The sequence below is a fragment of the Centruroides vittatus genome, unplaced genomic scaffold, assembly GCF_030686945.1.
Source record: "Centruroides vittatus isolate TY-2023 unplaced genomic scaffold, ASM3068694v2 contig_301, whole genome shotgun sequence".
Lineage (NCBI taxonomy): Eukaryota > Metazoa > Arthropoda > Arachnida > Scorpiones > Buthidae > Centruroides > Centruroides vittatus.
Window position 1 is genome coordinate 1,500,587 of NW_027121927.1, and position 13,519 is coordinate 1,514,105.

The 13,519-nt window shown below is 30.7% G+C and overlaps 1 protein-coding gene across 2 annotated transcripts in view; it reads right to left on the reverse strand.

Annotated features, from left to right (window-relative positions):
- LOC136972773 (WAS/WASL-interacting protein family member 3-like) overlaps positions 1-13,519 on the reverse strand; it is a 41,349-nt gene that overhangs the window by 14,265 nt on the left and 13,565 nt on the right. For both annotated transcript variants that reach the window (XM_067267415.1, XM_067267416.1), the window contains exons 3-5: positions 11,140-11,262; positions 5,919-6,248; positions 889-1,330 (exon numbers count right to left, since the gene is read on the reverse strand). In XM_067267415.1, coding sequence (XP_067123516.1) covers positions 1,065-1,330; positions 5,919-6,248; positions 11,140-11,262 — 719 coding nt within the window. In that variant the 3' untranslated portion in view covers positions 889-1,064. The remainder of the gene's footprint in view (positions 1-888; positions 1,331-5,918; positions 6,249-11,139; positions 11,263-13,519) is intronic.

The window sequence follows — 13,519 nt, forward strand, 5'->3', positions numbered from 1 at the left end:
ATTAACATGAGCAGAGTTAACCTTACTTTTAAGTCGAATTTACAAATATCAATCTTGAAAAATTTCTAAAAATATTTTTATGAGAATCTGGTGCCAGAAGGACTTTTAATCAATTTACATATATTGTAAGCAGGAAAGAGCCTCAAGCAAAAGGTTGACTCTGCTCATGTTAATTGTATTCCTGTGGTTTTTAAGGATGTGTGAAGACATCAAATTTTTATTTGCATTTAATCTTCAATTTTAAAAAAAAAAAGAATACATTAATGTTTAATGTGCCAAGGGCAATGATTTGATGTTCTTATGAATTTATTTTTATGTAACTGAATATTCCCCCAACTTTTAAAATCCCCCCTGCTAATTTGCTAAAAGAGGAATATCCCCCCTATATATTAAAGCATATGTATATCAAAGTATTGCATACTAATTCACCAAATATTGTAATAATTAATTTTTCAACAGTGTTAAAAGTCATGTTCATAAAATGTCAAACATTTTACAAAAAATTATCAAATTTAATTATTCATATTCAGAGAATCATTATTCCATAAAAGTTACAAATGATACACTTAAATATCTCCAAACAATTTGAAAACAAAAATTGAGTATTAATGTCATTATCTGTTATGAAAAAGGAACAATTTTTGTTTTCCATAATAATGAATTTTATTTTTTAAATTACTTTTCATATTCTTTGAAAATTTTTAAATTTACCACTTTTTCATTTTATGTTTATTATTCCTTTGAATGTGAATAATTAAACTAAAAATATTTAACAAATTGTTGAGTTTTTATAAACTTTTTTTAAAACATTCTGTTAGCAATAGTTTTCAAATATATATTTCTAGCAAATATTTGTCTTTAACTCTATTATACTAGTATTAATCTTACCATGTCCTGTTATATAATTCTTTGATGTGGTACGTAGTGGCGGTGGAGGTGGCGGATTATTATTTACAACAGCTGGATTCAAATTAGAAAGTGTCGCAACTGAACGTTTGGTATAGGTGGTGGCACAGAAGAAATTACAGATGGAGAAGTCTTAGCAGGGGGTGGAACAGAAGAAATTACAGATGGAGAAGTCTTAGCAGTGTGGTGGTGGGTGGTGGTGGTGGTCGATAATTTGGAGCTTTAATTTGAAACTGTTGTCTTGATCCTACAGAAGAAGTTGATCTTTTCACAGATGATGCATTTATAACATTATTTGTAGATAAACTTGATTTTACTAATTCATTTAAATTATCTGGTGAACTATTATTACGAACAGGCAATTTTGGAGAAGCAACACCAAGATGCATTTTGTCTGTTTTACTTACTTGCTGACGCATAGTAGCTAAAAAAAAAATACAAATTTTGATTTTAATTCACAATAAAATAAAAATAATTAAACTTTAAACTTATGTTTAAGAAATAATACAAATTTTAGAGAAACAGAACAATCCTCCAGACTGTAATATCATGTCATTAATATATTTCATAAAAATACAGGGAAAGTCAGAAGTCTCTTTCATCCTTTTGATTGCAAATTACTGAAGATATATAAATTGTATTAATGTAATTACATAGGATGTCATGCATGGAGAATTGGATGAAATATTTTTGTTGATCTTGAAAATGATTTACAGTCAACTTTTTGATGAATAAAGGTAATGTAAAAGATCCAATAACAAAGATAAAGAACCTCAACGAGACGAGCCTATCGCTCTATTGTTAGGTTGACCAAATTGTCAACCTAATCGATACAGCAGGACTAGGAGATGTAGATAAGCAGGATATTGAGGAGTTACTGCATGTTTCTGGTGAGAGCCTTACCAACGACGACCATCAAGAACTAGCAGAACAAGGAATTCATATATAACTGGAAAATAGTGATTCTGAAAACGAAGAACCCAGAGAATTTCTCTACAAATTTCCTTAGTAAAAATTTGGTAATGATAACCGAAATTGTTGATCAAATTGTAGCAAATGATCCAGATTTTGAAAAGAGTACAAAAGCAAAACGAGGTGTTTTGGATACAATCTTCTGCTACCGACAATTGCTTAAGGAAAGAAAAAAGCGACAAATGAAACTACACAACTATCACAAAAAACAAGAATTTCAAAAAAAAGTCAGGACCTTGGTCACAAAAAATGAACTTTACATTTCTGTGTGCATATGTTTGTGTGTTATTTAACATATTTTTATATTAATTTGCATAATAATATAACAACATTATAGTAAAATCTGTTTATTTTTGATTGTGTGTTCCCCTTTCCCTATTTAGTCTAAGCTAAAATGACCCCATTTAATGCCGTTTCGTTTAGCGCTTTGTTGTCTAGGAATGCATCTCCCATGTTAAGCAGGGTCTTACTGTATGTGCATTTGCATATGGGAGAAAGGACAACTCTTAAAGTATGTGCTTAAAACTGTGGGAGTAACAATAATAAATACTTATTTTTCACTCCCACAAACACAAGCCACCAGTGCCAAATGGATAAAAAAACACTGAACAAGTCAGAGGTGTGCTTTATCAACAGATTTGCCACATGGAGTTTTCCAGGTTTTTTCTCCACGTGCCTAACATTTGACTAGGGACCAGTTTTTCATAGAAAGTCTCTTGGCAGCTCACCATGTTATGTTATTTTATCCCATTAATCCTATAATCCCTATATTCAAAGTTCTTTTAATTCAAAGTTTATTCAAAACAGCTGCATAAAAGTTAAAGTGCTATAACTTCTAATAAGTGCAACTTTCAAAAAAAGAAATGTTTTATATAAGTGTTTGTTTTTGATGAAAAATTATAATATGCAATAATAAATATGGGTTCCCATTTAAGGAAATGAAGTTGAAGTTTACCCCATTTTCATTAATTGTGCTGTGTATGATGAAGCCAATAGCCCCCCTGAAAAGTCTAACATTTTTAGTTCAATGATTTTTCATAGGATGCAAATTTTTAAAGTTATTCCAGTGAAATGATTAAAACACACCATTCTATATAGAGAGGAGAATTACCACAAACTTATCAACATTCAACAAATAAGTTTACCTAGGAGCATCTAATATCATCAAAGTATAGATTTATGTAGCAAAAATAAACAGGAGAGAAATAAAGATGACACTATATTAGTATTTGCTAGTTTCAAGGAATTACAATGTAAATGAGTATGTCTACAGCATAAATAATTTTCACACTTTTTAAACATGCTACTAAGAAGTTTAAAAAAAGAAAAAGCTATTGATAGTTCATAATCGTAAATTAAAATTTCCAGATGATTTGTATCACTACTTAATTTCATGTGTTTCCAAACTAACTTTTCAAATACAGATACTACAAGAACAGCAGTAGTTTTAATTATGTAGTAAATTTGGAATTATTAGCAAGTTAGATCAAAGTAATATTATTACTGGACATCTGGAAATAATCTTGTTAAAATTTATATAACATTTATTATAATTTTTTAAAGACTTTATAATTGTAATAATCATTAACCGTTGTTTTGTATTGAAATTTATTTTTAAAATAGTTTTTCAATTTTTGAAAATGAATAATTATTCAGTTATTTGTTTTTTCCTAATCAAAATTGTTTAATACCAAATTATTGTTTTAAAATTAATTAAATTTTCTAACTACTTGATGCTTACTGTTCTCTCTATTAGTTGTATTTCCATTATAATTAGTACAAGGTTGCTGTTGAGAACAAATTACATGAGATAGATAGAAATATAAATTTTTAAAATCTATATATCTCACTAGTTTTAGTATCAGTTCATTATTTTGATCTATTTCAAACTTTATTATGTTTAAATTGTATATCAAAAGATCGGTTAATGGTACCTATGGTTCCAAGATGGCGGCGCTTCTGGTAATCTCCAATCCAGGTGTCTTGAGGTAATAGCGATAGAAAGAGCTATCATGTAACTGACTGACATAATACGTAATGATGTTTAACGTGATGTAAAAAAAGAATGTGAACCATTATGCAAATTTGTAAAATATGACGTGGTATCGTCTACCTATGTATTAATTTGCATATTTTTGTGAAAATATGCGAATTAATCAGTAGGTAGACAATACTGACAGTGTTGTGTTGTATCTATAGTGGAATATTTTATTTCTATTTTCTACAATAGTTTTTCCAAAAAAGTTAAAAAGGTAAATATGTTGTGCCTAAACCAGGGGTGTCCAAACTTTTTGCCTCAAGGGCCAGATTGAATCTAAATACATTTGCGGCGGGTCACGTGAATATGTGAGTTAAAAGATCTCATTATGACTAAGGTAGCATTGAATTTTATTTTTTACAGTTAATTGCAGATACACCAATACTAAACAAATGTAGCTAAATTATACATAATTAGAAAATTATTTAATGCAACTTTTAATGGGAATGATGAAACTGTGTTTTTTGCTGAAAAATTTTTTTAAAGTTGGGATTAAAATCTGAAACACCAATTATAAGCAATGATTGCAAATGATCATCCGATAAATTTGCCCTGTACTTTGATTTCAGATACTTCACCCAGGAAAAACTTTGTTCTCACATACAGGTAGTCCCAAACATAGAAATGAATTTACAAGCAAATTGCTTTAAATTTGGAAATTCATTTGCATTTTAAATCCTTTTTTTATATCAAATATGATTTTTGCATTTTTTTTCAATTTTCGATATACATTTTTAAAAACAAAACAGGTTTGCACAAAAAAAAAAATCAGTATTTTTCAAAAGCCCTCGGGCCGGATAAAATCACCTGCCGGGCCGGGTCTGGCCCACAGGCCATAGTTTGGACACCTCTGGCCTAAATGATAGTATTTGTGAATTCGATATAAATAACAACTAAACATGTAAATTTTTCAACTGTTTTAGGTTTTTTGATAAATTTGTGTTAGTTATGTAAAAGTTAGTTCCGATGAACTTTTGGTTAAGTCATACTCCTTGTAAATTCTAGTAGAGAAATGAAAGCGAATTTTCAAAATTAGGATGGGAAAATGATATTAATAATGACTTTAAATTTCCTTTAAAATTAGGACTGCAATGAACTCATGCAATGTGCAACTCGTGTACGAAAACATGTTAAGTATAGCATTGAAGTGACATAAAATCATGTTTTCTAAGATTTGTAAAAGTGGTAATAACTATTCAGCATACAAAGGAAACCTTTAAAAGCACATTTGGCAATGTCTATTGTGGTGGTCTTTTGTCATTCATTTCGCCCTCACATTGTTTGAAATGTACGGCAAAATGGAATTATGGCATTCGGCACTGTCTGAAGCATACATCTGATTGAATAAGTGTAAAGAAGACCTGGAGAAAGTTTCCAATTTTTTGTAAGACAATTGGTTATGATGTATCTAGGGACTGGAATAACTCCAAAATGGTTAGATCTACAATCTGTTCCGTGTGCACTACTTCTGAACATTAATAAGAAGCAAATACTAAGAAAAGAGAAGAAAAAGGCAACAGCAAATGTGAATAAAAAGACAGCCAAAAAGTCTTCTACGGTTGTAGCAGAAACGACAACATCAGGGAAGAAAAGACCTGCCAAAAATGAAGTGGAATCTACCTAACTAGGAAAAAAAGTAGGATCAAATAAAAAAGGGATCATTAACATGAGTATTTTTTTTTTTTTTTTTGATATTTTTTCTTAGTTTATTATATTTTCAGGGACAGGTGATCTCCGAACAAAATAGCGCTAAACACGCAGTCTCCAGACCAATCCAAGATGGCGACGGGAAGTGCTGCCATCTTGGAACCATAGGTAACATTAACCAAAAGATCTTATTTTAAATAGAATGTAATTTTATTAAATTGTTTTAATTTAATTTTAAAATATAATTTTAGACTAAAATAATGTATTACTTTTTATATTAAGAAAATTTTTGTACAAAAACAGTTTATGTTCAGTTTAAAATTTTAATCAACAAATAATATTAAAAAGTGCTTACCAAATTTCAAAGATGGATTTTCCAAAACTTTAGGTGGTGGTAATGGTTTAATATTGCAAGATTTACTTGTAGTTTTGTTGGTTTCAGAAATTTCGGATTTAGAATTTATATTAAAACTTGGTTTTAAACTTGCTGGTGGTGGTGTAGGTTTTGTTACTTTTATGGGATAATTTATTGTGTTACAATTATTTATTTGATATGAACTATTTACATTTAATTTACCAGCTTGAAATTTATTAGAAGACATTGGAGAAGCATTTTTTGATAAATTAGGAATTGGATGTAACATCTTGTCTTGTTTCATTTCTGTATTTTCTGCACTTGATTTATCTACAAAATAATAAACAATTGAAAATGTGAACAATTACATTACAATTCTAAATAATCAAAACTGCAAGAATATGAAATTATTAATATTTAAATGTTTAAATATTTTAAATGAATTAAGAATTTATTCATCGGAATATAGTACAAAGCATTTATTTTATTGGATTATTTTTTCATAATAAAAAAAAAAAACAAGGTCATTGACTATAAAAACAAGCAATTAAAGTAACAAAATAATGAAACCTTCAGAATAATATAGTTAACAAGTGACAATGTCTTTGAAGTCTTAAAGAAAATTCAGCAAATATACAGCAGTGTTAAAATAAAAAAATCTTTAATAAGCATCTGTTGGTTATCAAATGATTAATAGTTACTTTGGCTTTATCTTTTGTAAATTTATAAAAAAATTAAAATTTATTTTAAATTTGTATTGATATACAAGCTAAAATGGACCCAAAATATTTCTTAATAAACATCTAAGTTATCTGTTGGCCAAAATAATTTTTTTTTTCTTCTTTTGTATCAATTTAGTATGTGTTTATTTCAATAATAAAATATAAAACTTGACACTTCATTAAGGTGATTTTTAACAGAAAAAGATTCAATAAAATTTGGTTCTATCACTAAATCAGCTTTTTATTACACATTTGCATTGAGCAGGAGTTCCCAACTGTGTTCTGCAGAACCATAGGATTCCACTAATAAAAATTTGAGGTTCCACAATAAAATCTATTGAAACTAGTAATGTATGAATGTGCCAATGCAGATTTGGGATATGAGGTGTAATTGTTCTAGTCTGGGATCAAGTTCTTGTATCATTATATGAAAAGACTATACACATGCTAAAGTTATTTATGGTTTTATAAATAATGGGGACCAATTTATCAGTAACAAAACAAACCAAAACTGCAATATAATGTTTGACAAGGTAATGGAAACCATAAAAACAGTAAAATAAACTAAAGCTAGAAAATCATTCAATAAAACAATTTTTAAAAAGATTTTACATATAAATAAAAATACAATTATTAAAGCTGTATATAAATTAAAGGAAATGTTCCATCACTGCTGCAAACAAATAACAAATTTAAAATAAATTTGATTTACAATTTGAAAATTTCAAATCATTTAAATGGTTTCTAAAAACATTGTTATAATTTTCAATTATATTAATTTTAATTTTGGTGTAAAGTGGCTACCTAGTACACTTTAATTTGATATCTACAGCATGAGCCTATTGAATCTAATAATGGGAGCATCATGTCAGATGTCCAATGATACAGTACTTAGAAACTAGTGACAGGACATTCATCCGATGTCATCAAGTGTTAATTAATATCCCATCATCTGAAATGTGTTGAAGCACAATGGTACATCATATGAGCAGGCATATCTGTGAAAGGTGATTAGTGATTTGCACTGCAATCATTTTGTGATATTTTATATGTATTTCACATAAAAATATAGTAAGAATCATAAATTTATAGTGCTTTTAATATTGTTCCATGATAAAAATAAGGTCAGAACCTCTGGCATAGAGCATATAATGATAAAATTAAGTTTCATCAATTGAAGTATTTATTTTTATTCACAAATATATACAGTAGCATTAAATATGAACTTATAACTGCCCTCTAACACAGATTCCTGATAAAAATTACAAATAATAATAATATAGTATTAACACACTTCATGCCAATGTAAAGTAATGACTAATTAACACATTTGTGTTGCAGCATTACTGACAGTTATTTGAAATGTTTCACACATAAACGCAAGTACTTTTAACAACTTACGGTTGTCATCTTCAGGCGAAAATCAAATACTGTGATTTTCGAACAAATTAACTTTTTAACGGACTATTTAAATTACATAAAGCATGTGCATGGAATTCATTAAACATATTAAAACGCAATAAATATTATAGATGTAAAAACATGCTGTTATAACGTAATACCCCAAGTATAATAATAAAGATAGAGGTGCCATATTTGTGATGTACCTAACGCAGACAATTTATAATCTAGATTGTTTAAATAATGATACCCATAATTGTGGAATTTCTAATGTTGGAGCATTGCACGGTGTTAAAGTGGCTATGTAAAGGCTCTCCCATATGAACACCTCTCTTCGATCATTGCAAGGTTTTAGCAATTTTGTATGTTCCCAAAGTGGAAGATAATCTTGATTTAGTACTTTTTTTTTAGCTAACTCTGTTGTTGGTCTATTGTTTCTGATATCTTCTTGGTGTTCGAGAATGCAGGCGTGTAGCATTCTTGTGGTTGCTCCTATGTAAGTAATTTCTTCCCCTGATAATGTGTACTTTAGTAAGATTTCGTAAACTCCCGATTTCTCATTTAACATGAGAAGATCTCTATCGTTGCACAACATACGTCTTAAAGTTGGTTGAGGGACTATGGGCAATAGAAAACCCTGTTTTCTAAATATACGTGCTATTTTTAGGGATAAATGGCCGAAAAACGGTATCGGAGGCTGTACTAGAGTGAGTTGTTCTTTGTTGCAGAGGAAGGATTTTGGAAATAATTTATTCTTGACTCGGTTAAGGAGATAAAGAAATCTGGAGGTAGAATACCCGGCATTACATACTGCCTTGTTGATAAATTGTAATTCTTTATCTATTAACGTTTGGGTGGATGGTAAGAGGAGTGCTCTCCGAACAAAAGAAGTAATGGCAGAATTTACAAAGTTTGTAGGTTGGAAGGCGGTTGCAGGGATAATATATGGTAAGTTGTTATTTTTGTGGTGCACTGAAAAATTAAGGTCAGGAGATCTATATATTTCAACATCTAGAAAAGAGATTTTGGCATTTTGTTGTTCTTCCACAGTGAACCTGATGGAAGGATATATAGAAGCTAGCATTTGAATAAAATTGTCTAATTCCTCTGCAGAACCGTCCCATGCAAGTAATATGTCATCTACATATCGTAGATACATGATAGGATAGTGGATTGCTAAAGGGGCACGGAAAATGCGAAATTCTATATTCCTCATGATAATCTCTGCTAAAATGGGTGATAGGGGGAAACCCATTGGCACACCTTGGGTTTGTTTGTATATATTACCATTAAACTGAAAGTAATTGTTTTCCGTGATGAGTAAGAGGGCCTCTCGTAAGTGTAACACATGTGATGTTGGATAACCAGAGTTCAGTAATAAGGCATTTATAAGACGGCTTCAAAGTGTGGAACCGATGGATATAAGGAAATTACGTCTATTTTATACCACCGGTAGGAATAACTGGAATAGCTATTCAACAACAAGTACTTTCAACAACCGTAAGTTGTTGAAAGTACTTGCGTTTGTGTGTGAAACATTTCAAATAACTGTTAGTAACGCTGCAACACAAATGTGTTAGTCAAATAATAATAATAATAATATGTAACAACGTAAACATTGGAGGATAAAAAATAAAAACTTAATACTATAAAAAAATGTAAGAATTACAGTCAAACATGTCTATAACAGAACCTGTCAGTAATGGAAAATTTCTTTGGTACCTTGAATTTTCTGCAAAAAGAAATGTAAATTAATCTGTATATAGCAGAACCTGTACAATGCAGAAACAGGAAACAATTGGGCCATATAACAGAAAAATTATCCTTATCTGATTTAACATAAATTTAACAAGTAGTTTACAAGCTTAGCATGTATAAATCATAAAAAAGATCAACATAAAAAGTCAAAAAATACATATACCCAATACAAAATATGATTATTGCATTACTGTAATTTTATTGGAATTTAACAGAAAGTTTTTGGGTATTTTTATTAACATCTGTTTTTACTTAACATAAATATGTGATGTAATTATAAGTTGTGAAATTCAACACATTATTCCTGATGTGAAATTGTATTCTTTGTTTTGAAGTTTATGTTAAATCTTTTTACATAACATTTCATTTGAATAAAATCAAGTCAAAATGTATGCCGATAAAATATCTTATGGTTTTTCAAGTTTTGTAAAGGATATCAAGCTATACAAACAGTAAAAAATTCTTATACTATGTATGGGGAAGATGCTTCTAAACTCTGGATGTGTCAAATTTGGTTTTGAAAATTTCGTTCGGGAAATTTTGAACTGAAGGATACAAAATGTATGGAACCCCAAAAGCTGTTGAAGAGAAATTGAGAGAAGAAATTGTTCAAGACTGATGAATAACAAGTTGTGAATTTGAAACAAATCTTAGTGCATCACAGTATTGTTGAAACATTGCATCCACTTGAAATGGGTTGTAAAACATACTGATGATTGTGTTCCGCATGCAGTTTGCTTTTTTTTTTCACTTATGAAAAAACAAACTGAATTAAGTATTTTGTCTGACGAAGGTAGGCAGCTATAAGGTTTTATTTTTAAATTGGTTACTCATTTTTATGGACAAATGAAAAATTCAAAGTTAAAATAAAAATATTTGTTATTAACTGAAAATTTGTTCTAGCAGGTGGTGGTTGTTCAATTGAGTACTGAGGTACCAGTGTATTTGATTAATGTGATTTTGGTATACACAACATTGAGAAATTTATTAATGACATTAATCAAGAGATACTTATAGTAGGTAACCTGTATATAGTGGAAACCTATCTACTACAGAAGAATTGGTCTTTTGGGGTTTCATTATAGACAAGTTTGACTGTATTTGATATTATGATATTATTATCAGTAGTGAAAAGGTGCAAAGTTTATTGATTAGGAAATATATTTTATTAAGTGCATACTGGATTTTATGTTTTTTTTATTATTAAAGCATTCCATCAATTTAATTTAATTGCATATTCTGTTCTGTTGCCTGAGGACAATTAGTTTTTCTGGATAGTAATGAATAACACCACCAAAAATATAATACTATTTAAAAAAACTTTTTATTTATTCTATTACCTGATTTAAAAGAAGGCCGAAGTTTAGGTTTCCCTTGAGCAAATACTGTTCCAAGACCTAAAGGATCATTTTGTAATGAAACCTTATTATTTGTAGTTTTACTTTCCTCAGATGATTTGGCATCTAGGAAAAATAAAATCTTGCATGAATTTAAAAAATGTTAATAGTAAATAAAATTAAAATATATAGCATATATTCAAAGATTATTATAAAATTTAAATATATAAATGATATCAAAAATATCACTAACAAATGATATTGTATATTTTCTTATTTTATTCATGGTACATATTTTTCATATCATTCGATTATCTATTTAAAAAATAATTTACAATAGAGTATTCCACAATAACAGACATAAATCTCAATTTTTAAGTAAATAATTTCAAGAAACTTCCCTGCTCATGTGTGCAAGAAATTTTCCTGAAATACCAGTTTCATACTATACAATCACTGTACTGTATGAAAATAATGTAATTGAAACTGTGTTTCCATCTGTTTCTGAGTTATATGAAGCTTTATACAACTCAAACAGATGGCACTTCATATTCTTTATTCATGCATTATTTCTTATATTTGAAACCATTTTCCATTTAAATAAAAAAACTTTTTAATACCAAGCAAAATATTTAACTAAACTATGAAAAATAGATTATTTTATATGGAGTAAACTTAGAAAAATTAAAAATTCTTAATGATTTTCATTTGTGTGAGATTGTGTTATGATGACAAGTGCAGCCACACTGCACTTGTCATCATAAATTATGGAGTTTGATGTCTCAGATAGACTTTCAATTGTTTTATTTTTATCATCATCCAGGCGTTAAGTGTGTACGAATATCGCTATAATTAATAGCGCTTTCGACGAAACTATTTTCGTCTACGTCAGGTAGATAAAAACGGTTAAAATCCTTTTTCGAACCAAAAATTTTAAATGAAAAAACCACTTTAGAACTTTGGAACAAAATGAACGATGGAACTGAGCAAGAAGAAATTTAAACGTGCGCGCGTGGTGACGTAGCGCATGCGCTATAAATTACCGAGATGTGGAGCTAGAGGTGTTGTCTTAATCTGTTATATAAGTTGACCCACATAACAGGCAAATCAAGCGTGGGAGTGTTGCACGGATTTAGTGCAGCGGTAAGAAAGGCCTCCCAAATAAACACGATGCTCCTGTTATTACAATGCCTGAGCATCACCACCTGGTCCCATAGCAGGGTATATAGGTGCTGTAACACCATTCTTGCTAGTTCAGTATCTCCTTTGCCTGCCCTGATGGAAAGTTGGTGTTCGGAAATACGACAAGCCAACATTCTAGTTGTCGCACCAACGTAGTGGGTGCGAATACCAGATGCAGTGTTTTCCAATGGGATAGAGTAAACTCCAGACCTCTCTAGTACAGAGGTAGCATCCCTGTCATTGCACAGTAGCCTTCTAAGATTTGGCCATGGGGAGACTGGTAGAAAGAGCACGTGTTGCCTAAAAACACGGCAAATACGTATGGTAACTCGGCCACAGAATGGTAATGTGGAAAGGACTACCGTGCATTCGTTTGGAACATGTAACGCCGTGGGAGGAAAGAGCGATCTTTTGACCTTGTTTAGGACGTACCTGTACTTGGCATTAGTATATCCCGCTGCGTTTACTGCTGAGCAAATGGCATTAAGTTCAATGTCGACAGCCGTTTGATTGGAAGATAACAAAAAAGCCCTTCTAATTAATGGGGCAATAGCTGCATTAACATAATGCTGCAGCTGGAATGCTGTAGCGGGGATTAAAGGTGGTAAGCAGCTGAATTTATGGAACACGGAGTACGATAAAGCTCCCTGGGATTTGGAGATGTTTAGATCTAAAAACGCAATAGCCCCTTCATTTTCTTTTTCCCAGGTAAAGCTGATGGTAGAATAAATTTTCGTGAGTGAACTTTTGAAGGTGAGGAAATCCTCCTCCGTGTCCTGCCAAGCTACAAGGATATCATCCACATATCTGAGGTATAACAATGGGTATGCTATCGTGAGGGGGAAATTGAAGACCCTTTGCTCAACATGCCTCATGAGTAACTCCGCCAACACAGCAGAAAGCGGTGAGCCCATGGGACCCCTTGTTTCTGTAGGTATATCCTCCCATTAAACCGAAAATAATTGTTTTCGGTAATAAAAAGCAAGGCGTCACATATTTCTAAGACCTGCTGCGCTGTAAAGCACTCCTCGACGAGAAGACTATTTGCAAGCATGACAGCCTCGAACTGAGGAACCAAGGGGTAGAGTGCAACAACATCCAACTTGTAAAAACTATACTCATTACAGAATGAGTTACCCAAGACCGAAGAAATTGATGTTTTTGCTTCAATGGAGGAAGATGTAACCCAGGGGGAAGGAGG